Raw genomic sequence first — 9,675 nt, forward strand, 5'->3', positions numbered from 1 at the left:
ACCTGAGAGATCCTTGTTCAGGTATTTGCGTGGTTTAGTCCCTTACTTTTTTCAGGTCACTGGTCAAATGTCACCTTTTCGGAGAGGAGTACCCTGACCACCTCCTTACCTGGATTTGTTTCCATGGCACTTACCACTCCCTGTGTAGCCAAGACAGACTAAATCATGCTACGGTAACAGATCCTAAGGCCAAGTGGCTTGTAACATCAGGGCTATCCAGGGGTCTGCTGGAGAAGCCTCTACTGGCTTGAGAGAATCGTTACATTTGCAGGAAATTTATGAGTCAGTTGTTATTAAAAGTTAAATTCCATAAACCCACAATCAACAAAACTGTGTTTAAAGTGAAGGCTATACTCAAAATGTATCATTTCTCAATGGTCTTACTGCATTTTACTGTTACGGATGTATATCAATAGCTTATTGTTACTATTGCTCCATATTGCTATTTTCTCTGAGCTGGAGGGTCTTTCTGTCTCTTTCATCCTTATGGGGTACATCTGCTATATGACAATGTGCCTCTCTCCCTAAGCCCTTGGTCAGCGAGGACATGCAGAAATTAGCCATGCTGGGAATATTTACACACTGCTGAAAGCAGTCAGTGCCACAGACAAGGTGTTCGATTGTTTGTGCTGGTGTTTGTCTTGACTTGAGAGTGATGGGGAAATATTTATGATGTAGATTAAGTTTACAAATGTGCCCTGTGTGCGGCCATCCTGCTGCAGCTAGCACAAAACATTGAGGCCATATTCTAGCATTCAGAACTCACGCCTGAGTCAGCGGAGGTCACTCACACCACCGATGAGCGAGTGAAGGTCCATCACACGGATCTCCCGGGGTTCCCCTTGCATCTGATCTGTTGGTACCCATGAATGTATCAACTAATGCTCTCGTTGGAACTCCACCCACTCATTAATTGTAACCACAGGTTGATTCTAGACAAGAGTGCAGCAAAAATGTACCAAGGCATTCTGTATCATACGGATGTATGGAGTTTCAATGCAGAGTGTGGTGTATCATTTGTAAACTGCATTCTTTGTCTCAGTAAGTTTTCTAATAAACACACACACCGTATGTAAATGCATCCCCTCGTCTCCCCCCTTGGAGGGCTAGTTATTGAACATTGACCAGAGATTGCCACTGGGGTATCCCTCATGCATGCTCCATGTCCATCACGGGCCATCCGTGCACACCTGTCCCTCTGGGCCCCGGTGGTGGCCCTTCCACCACCTGCAGCATTGCTGATTGCTGTGTGAAGGGAAGAGGGCCATCACAGGCTCTGCCGAGAAGTGACATGTACTGCCCTGATCGTATTCCATTGACACAGCCACGCCTACTTTGTGTGACCAGAGAAGTATGAATGTATCATGTGTCTGGGAGGAGAGAAGGGAGAACTGGACTACTGGTCACTACAACAGCCCAGGCATTATGTGCTTGTCTGCTGCACCCCACACACAAATTAACGCTCCATGGCTGTATCCGGAGCATCTTGGAGGCACTCAGTGAATACTTACTGAGCGAATCCTGGAGACTAGCCTAAAGGAGGAAGGCTCTGGAAGTAAGCCCCCATGGATCATTAAAGAGGGTCATCATTTCATGATGTTTTTGTTGATGGCTCCTTACCTTACCATATGCAGCTGGATGGTGGTGGCCCAGGAAATAGCACTGATACATGTGGCTCTGGGTCCTTAAAACAGGCTCTAGGGCCAGTGAAGGGCCAACTCCAAGGAATGGGTGCAGACACCACCCCAGAGGAAGACACCACCCCAGGCTGGGACTGGAGAGGGACATGTAGGACATAAAAGAAGGAGGTGCCTCAGACTTGTGCAGGTGCGGGACTGGCCCTGAGACGGCCTCCTTCCGTCTTGCTCCCTAGAAGTCTCACTCACCTGCCTCACTCCAGGGCTGGCCCTGGCACCTGCTCTGCTCCAGGGACTTCCGATTCCAGTTTAACAGGTAACTTCAACTCTCGGCTCTTCCAAACACAGCTGGACAGCAGCACATGCAAAAGAATTCGGAGTTGGGTGAAGTTTTCTCCACTCTATCTAGCTCCGAGACTTTAATAAACTCCAAGGGCTGAGCGGTATGGCAAAGAAAGAAGGAGAGGCATCATGTATTCTGGACTAAGGCTCATGTGCCTGCCTCCATGTTGAAACCTTGGAGCTCAAGTTTAGATTGTTATTCCAATTGGGTTTGATGCTATCACACACCTGGGGGGCCACTGGCACTACCTCCCATTTGTTGAGCACCTACTATGTGCCAAGACAGTCCTACACTTTGACTTCCCTCATTAGCCGGTGCCTCAGCTCTATGAACTTGGTATCTCCTGTTTGTCAAAAGAGGAAACTGAGTCTTGGGGAGATGAAGGAACTCTTCCAAAGTCAACAAGGAAATGGCAGAACCAAGATTGGAATGAAATCCTTCTGAATCTGATGGCTGGCCATTCTAAAACGAGGATTCCTCTATCAACCTGAGGGGAAAAATTGGAAAAACTACCCTTCAGGCAATGTGAACTCAAGACACTGTGTTTAACTGACCTTATTCACAAGGTCAAAAAAAAGAAAAAAAAAAAACCACCACCAACAAACCATTGGCATTTCCACATGTGATTCACGTGACAGACTTGCACCGAATCAAAATAAATGCCAGTTTGACCATAATGGGCTTTTTTTTTGTTTCAATTTTTATTGAACACAAGTATTCTGACAGAATGCAAAGTCAAAATTCTCAGTTAGTACTCAGTATTTACACCAGTGAGAATGGAAACAAAGGTGGTATCGATGTTTCACTCAGTAAAAAGTTTATAACAAGAGAGAAGGCCCCCGAAGTACGGAATGCTGGGTAGGGATGTTCATGGAGGTCTGAAAACCACCATCCAGACAGACAGCCTCGAGTGACAGCCTGGGATGCGGAAGGGCTCCATAGAAAAGTGTGAAAACAGTCCCACTTCAGAAGCTGGACCACGTACACTACGGCCCCCAGGACTCAGAGCCCCCGCGTGACACCGGGAGCGCCCCCCGCAGAACGTGGCCACGCCGCCAGTTATGTGAATACATATGTATGGCACATACACATATAGACACATACACATCGGAAACTGGTAGAGTTGATCACGCCTTCAAAAAATTAAAAAAGGAAAACTATAAGCTTTTATCTCTTAACATAAAAGATAGAACATCTTGAAAATAAAGTGACTCTCTCTTTGATCTTAGAGAAAGCATTGCTCTGGTTTTTTTTGTTTGTTTGTTTTTGTTTTGTTTTTGCTTTTTTTTAATTTTTAATTTTTTTTTTTTTTAAAGAAAGGAAAGCTCATGCGTGCGGAGACAAATCTATGTATAATGAAAGAGAGGCAGACCAAAAGGTGGGCAGAGTCTTGGGTGCCAGTTAATGGCGGAGCCAGGGTTCTGGGTGGGTGGGGGGGCGTCAGCTGCCCTGGGCCGGGTTACTTGAGGGTCGGCTATACCTCTTTCTCTTCCGAACCATCAGAACCAAAGTCGTTGTGCCTGACCACAACCACTTGGCCTAGATGCACAGTCTCGATGAGGGATAGCATGGGCTTGGCTTAGGTAGTCAACGCCATTAATATCAGAAGATGAGCAACTAACTGATTCCACAGACAACCCAGCGTGGGAAGGGCCCAGCACGCCCTGCTGGGTCCCCACCCCCTGCCCCGTCTCAGATACCCAGGAGCTCCCATTCTGCTGTGTGCTCAAAGAACTGTCTGCACGTTACTAGTGCCTGAGGGCCTGTGCATTTGAACCACAGATTTGTGCAAAGGCCCTAGAATCAGAGGGGCCAGAGCCGGGTACACTGGATCCTCCATTTCCATCCCCAGGAGCTGAGAAAATGCAAAATAACCCCACATTTAGCAAATGACAAGACCATTATTTTTCACAGTTTGAAATTATAACCTTAGCGTATCACCACTGATCAGACTGCAGAAGTGTCAGAACATGGGGGAGTGTGGCCCACAGAACGGACTCAGGGACAGTCTTGCCACCCTAACCTCTTGCTGTTTTGTACCTTGGGAAAGGAACGCATGCCGGAGGGCTGAATTTCTGTTTCCTTAGCTTTATCATCGTCGTCGCCATCATCATCACTTTTATTTTATTTTCTTTGTTTAAAGGCTTCAATTCCTTTTCAGAGTTATTTTTGTTTCCTGAATATTTTTTTCTGAACTATCTGCTATACCTTCCACAACCAAACTATGTTGAAGTTTTATTTCAATACTATGACAAAAACACGTTTCACACTAAAATATTCACGCATCCACAGTGCACAAGCTTGCAGTTCTAAAGTAGAATGAGGAAAAAAAAGCAAAATTTCTATACAAAGGGCTGGCTTTTCCCTTCTCCCCCCTCCCATCCCCCTTAAAGTTTCTGTATTTTTTTCCCCCCACTTGGTTTCCAATCCAGGAAAGTTGTGTTATGACTCCAGACGGCAGGTTGGATTTTTTTTTTCTCTTTCGTTTCTATAAATGCTGCCTAAGTGAACAGAAGGCCGATGTTACTTTACTTCAACAGATTTCCAAAAAAAGACACTAATTCCCTGAAGCACACATCCTCTTCCGCTCAAATCTAGATTCTGGGCTCAAAAGGAAATTGTATGTATAGATTTTATTTGGCTTTCTACAAAAAAGGGGATGTTTGGGGTAAAAATGTGTGTTCACCAAGACCAGCCCCAACTATACAATCTTCTCTGCTTCATTCAACAAAGCCTAAGGAGTCCTTCGAAAGGAAGGACGCGGATGCCTGGGGGGGCGGGGGGCAGACCCTTTTTCACAGATACAGGCAGGTGGTGGCTAATTAGAAAGTGGTCGAACCCCCAAGGAAATACAAAAAGAACTGAGAACCCAAAAAAAAGCAAAACCACTCCAGAACGAGATGGATTTTTCACCTGAGTTGCACACAGGCAAAAATTTCAAATCAGAATGGGGAGGGTGGGGGGGGGGGGAAGAGCCACTGTAAACAATCATATTTTGTAAAGTTGTCCCGTGCGGAAGCAAGCCTGTGATGACCCTACCCGCCTCAGGCAGTATTTGTAACTTAAAAAAAAAAAAGGCAGTATTTTACACGGACATTTAAACACAACCAAAGTCAAACATGTGTCGACTTGTAAACATTGGAAAACAAAGTTGGCAGAAAGGAGGAAAAAAAAAAAAGAATGAGAAAGAAAAGGAGAGAAAAAGAAACCAGAATATTGCAAACTGAGATCTACCCCCGAAGCTGCGATTTGGCATTCTTCCTACAAACAGGAGTCTACGTGGGAACAGAATTCAGCTAGCAAGGGGGACACACTTTGCATACTGAACAAATACCAAGTGACCAGAAATTATAACTTATTTATGGGGCTTTACAGAGTTCAAACTCGACTCAAAGTATAAAAATAAACTTGGACTTTGTTCATTCGTTAGTCTTAGTGCCTGGAAGTATTTCTCTGAAACTGGTCTGTGCCAATTGGGCAATGCCAAGTGCGGTCTTCCTGAACCTAGATTTTTTTTTTTTTCTGAGCTTCCTAGATTCTTAATTTGGGGTCCTTTTGTTTGATTCTTAAATGGTTTCAGGGAACAGAGTGTCCTAGTTTGGCTGTGGGTTTAACCTTTTTGTCTCATTTTCTTACAAGTGAGTGCGCGGCAAAGGAACCCTTTCTATAAACCTACAAAAAGGAGATCCCATGTTTATCTGTTTAGTTTTTTTTTAAAGGCAAAAGACACTAGAGGAATGAGATGCGTGTGTGTGCGTGTGTACGCGTGCGTGTGTGTGTGCGTGCGTGTGTGCGTGTCTGTGTGTGTGTGTGAGAGATATTGGGAATGCTCTGGTGAAGCTGTGGTGTCACTTTTTACTTTGATCTGCTCATTTCTTGTCACCCATCATGCTTTGCTCTCGTTCTCCTTTGTTTGTGTGGCGTCGTTGGGGACCGTCTTGACTTCGGCTGGCGCTGGCTTCGTTTCTGTCTCCTGGCACTCCGACTTTGCTTCTACTGGGCCCTTCCTGCAGAGAATTGGGAAAACAGCACTGAGACCACAATCCACAGTAACTCACCCTTCGGCCGGGCCTCCAGCTCAGAGCAGTGGTCTCCATCTTTGGCCACACGCTGGAATCACCTGGGAGCTCTAAAAATCCCCGAGGCCTGGGCTGGCCCCCCAGGAATCCTGATTTCATTGGTCGGGGCACGATGACTTTTAAAAGCACCCAAGTGACTCTAAAACAGAGCCAACGTGGAGAGCTGCTGAGTCAGAGGCGCGAGACCTCCCCGTCCCAGCTCTCATCCGATGCCGGGGCCCAGGGGCCCAGCCCTTCCCTGGGCGATGGAAGGGGGCAGCGGATGTGGCCTTCTCCTCACCCCGACCGACCGGCCGCACGGCAGCCGCTCAGCTTGGTATAAATGATGCATGCTGTGCTGGGCTCCCCAGTACTGACTCCAGGGGCCCGTCTGCAACCCCCCTTGCTCTTGCCTGTCCTCACTCCCAGCACACCCAGCGCTCTGTGTTTACGGTGGCAAGAGGCTCTTTGCTACTGAGGCAGCGTTCCACAGCATGAGAGGCTAGAGCGGCTGTCACACTACCCGTGGAGACAGGGTGGGGGGAGGCGGGGGGTTCTGAGTGGGCAGGACTAGTGGAGTCCTGCTTCTTCAGATTCAGGGCTCCCAGGGAGCGTCCCATTCCAGCTCTTGGGGGCAGCACGATAGCTCATCTGGGGGCAGGAGCCTCTATAAAAACCTAGGTCTGACTCTGCCTTATCCAGTCTCGGGAGTGAGAGTCGGGTCTAAGGACACACGGGGGCAAGCAGCCTCAGACTCCGGCTCCAGCTGTATTTTGGCATCACGGTTAAGACATCAGTAAGCATAAGGACCTTCCCTTGAACTTGGAAACCCAATAGTCATTCGGTGCCTGCGAGCTCTGGGTATTCCCAGACATTGCAGGTCAGGAGAAGCAAGCGTAGCTGGTGGGGAGTTGTGGGCATCCGGGCTGGAGTGGGACAGAACCTTCTGGACCACATCCACTCCCCACACGGGTCTGGGGGCCTGCCTCTTTCCTTCCTGCGGAACAGTGTCGTTCTGCTGCGGACTCAGCCCAGCCCTGGCTAACACACTGACTGTCTGTGGGCCCTGGGGTGGCCGATAAGGGCACCTTGGCCTCCTTAGCTCGCTTCCCAATCTACGCTCATCAGTGGCCCGACGGCAAGGCTCCCCCCCAGGGAAAACAGAAGCCACTGCCAGAATGGTAAGACATAATTAACATGGCCTAATTAGCGAGCAGGCGGCTGCTTGCTGGGCCTGCTGCCTGCCCCCACTCTCTCCGCCTCATCCCAGCCCCTTGCTTGGCAGTCGCCTCAGAGAAGCCCGGGATTAGGCTGAAGACACATCTCACAGATAGGACACAGCACAGCACAAACACACACCACCACGGGACACACCCCGACCACAGCAGACAAAGAGAGGCCGTACTCGGTCTTTGCTGGTGCAGGCGGAACAGAGCTGTCTGCAGTGGAAGGAGCAAGCTCAGGGGCTTGTCCACTGGCCCCAGTGGCGGGAGCAGGAGAGCCCAGGGCTGCAAAAACATCCTTTGCAAGGTCAATATCTGGGGTCTTGAAGTTCCCTTCGTCCATTTTAAAGTCCTCGCCCTGGGCAGGGTTTGTGGCGCTGACGGAGGCAGCCTCGCTCTTCGGGCTAGTGAGGCCCGTGGCTGCCTCGGTCGGGCTCTTCACGGCGCCAGGCTGGGTGGGCTCGGGGTCCGGGCCTTTGGTGCTGGGAGCCTCCTGCTTGGCCTGGGGGGCTTCTGTGGCAGGGGCGGCCGCTGCTGCTAAGGGACTGGCTGCCCCGGCCGTGGCAGGGCCTGGTGCGGGGGCCGGCTTGCTGGCTGGAGGGGCCTTGGAGGCCTCCCCACGCTGGCAGGGGCGCTTGGGCTGAGCACAGCCCCTGGTTAGCCAGGACACTAGAAGACAAATTGCTGGCAGCGGGGCTGAGGTCGGGGTGTCACTCAGGTCAGACGGGGGCCACCTTGGGGGCTGAAGGCGGGGAGGAGGTGGCGACGCCGGCCCCTTAGAAGGGTGGCCTGGCCGGCGGGCACAGAGTTTGAGTCAGGTGTGGCTGTGGCCGGGGGGCAATACTGAGGTCAGGGTGGTGGTCTCACTGGTGGGGGCTGTTCTGAGCAGTGGCAAAGGTTTCGGTGATAGTGTCAGAGTTAGCGGTGACGGTGGTGACAGAAGGCAGCATGTCTCGACAGTGGCTGTGGTGTCGGCAGGCAGCCTGTGGGGAGGACAGGAAGTAGAAGAGAATAGACAATGAAGCTCAGACAAGACAGAGAAGCAGGGGAAGGGCTGCAGCCAAGGAGGGGGGTGCGGGCAGGGCATGCAGGGACGCACAGGCACGGACACAGGCCCACAGAGACACAAGGATGGCGAGAGGAAGCACAAGCCCAGGCGGGCAGAAGAGGAGACAGGAGACACAGAGCACGTGGCAGTGTAAAGGGACCTGCAGCTGGCCCTTCCTCCCTGCCGATGCCCCTCCGGCTCTCTGCGCTAGGCTACCTTTCCCTACAGCCCTGTTGGGGCCTTTCCGAGCCTTGCCTGCACCCCAGCTCAAGGACGGGCAGGCTTCGGTCCAGCGGCCGCCACTGCCAGTGCCCTAGGCCCCTGAGCAACTGGGCCCCGCTGTCCTACAGGCTCCATGGGCAGTGACGGGGAAAGTTGGGAAGAAGGCAACGAGCGCTCCAAACGGCCCCAAGGAGCCGCGGGCTCTCCAGTGAGAGATTTCGTGCTGCCGTTCACTCCACTCCCTTCAAACCCACAGCACTCAGGATAGCCAGCAGTCATCACAGGCTCAGCTGGGCGAGGTTTCTGACGGAGGGTCCCCCAGGCTTCTGAGAACAGGAGGGCTGGGGAGCTTCACAGCCCCCCTGCCTTCTCTCACCTTTCTAGGAAGAACGCAGAAACCCCTAGAGTACTTGCAAATCCTAAACAGAATCTGCTAAGCCTCTCAAAAGCTCAGCCCCTCTCAATGAAGTTTTGCCCCCTTCGGCCGTTTCCGGGATGTGTGTGTGACTCGGAACCAGGGTCTAGAGATCCCACTCATCCCAGGAGCCCTTTCAGAGCACCTGCAGTACCTCACCAGAACCCAGAATGCCTTCTCTCTAGGGAGAGAGGGGGGGTCAGGCATTTCTGGCCAAGGGCTCCAGAGTCTGGCCTGCCTTGTGTGGCTGGGAGTGATGGGTGGGAGGCATGGGCGGTGTGGGTAGGGGAGGAGGTGGGTGCGGGGCTCTGCTGATGAGGGACAGCCCCTCCCCACCCACGTACTCGGGCTCTGTCAGAGGTGTGGTCTCGTTGGGCTCCGTGTGTTTCCCTCCATCGTGGTTTGGGGTCCGCTCCTCCTCAGTCCGCACTTCCACGATTGGCTCCTTGGACTCGTCTTTCCTGTGGAGAGAATGGCTGGTTCAATCCCGGGCTGCTGGGCAGGGAGGGGGCTCCTGGAGAAGCCAGCCATGGCTCATGGCACCCAGGCCTGGCCCAGAGTTGGCGGGGGGGTGGGTGGCGCATCTCAAGCCAGGCCCAAGTTCCTGAGCCTCAGCTCCCACTTGTGCTAGCGGTGTGACCTTGAGCACCTGACTTGCTCACCCCTGCTTCCATCTCCTCCTCTGGAAAATGGGGTAAATAGTCTCTGCCTTGTCGAGATGTTTCACAT

At 51.5% G+C, this 9,675-nt stretch overlaps 1 protein-coding gene across 1 annotated transcript in view; it reads right to left on the reverse strand.

Moving 5' to 3' along the window:
* Positions 1 to 2,659: 2,659 nt before the first annotated feature.
* The window catches only part of NCAM1 (neural cell adhesion molecule 1), a 67,324-nt gene continuing 60,308 nt past the window's right edge, over positions 2,660 to 9,675 (reverse strand). Inside the window, exon 19 of the mRNA XM_040630657.1 lies at positions 2,660 to 5,987. Within this exon, the coding sequence (XP_040486591.1) occupies positions 5,867 to 5,987 (121 nt within the window). The 3' untranslated portion in view covers positions 2,660 to 5,866. The remainder of the gene's footprint in view (positions 5,988 to 9,675) is intronic.

The sequence above is a fragment of the Ursus maritimus genome, unplaced genomic scaffold, assembly GCF_017311325.1.
Source record: "Ursus maritimus isolate PB19 unplaced genomic scaffold, ASM1731132v1 scaffold_16, whole genome shotgun sequence".
Classification (NCBI taxonomy): Eukaryota; Metazoa; Chordata; class Mammalia; order Carnivora; family Ursidae; genus Ursus; species Ursus maritimus.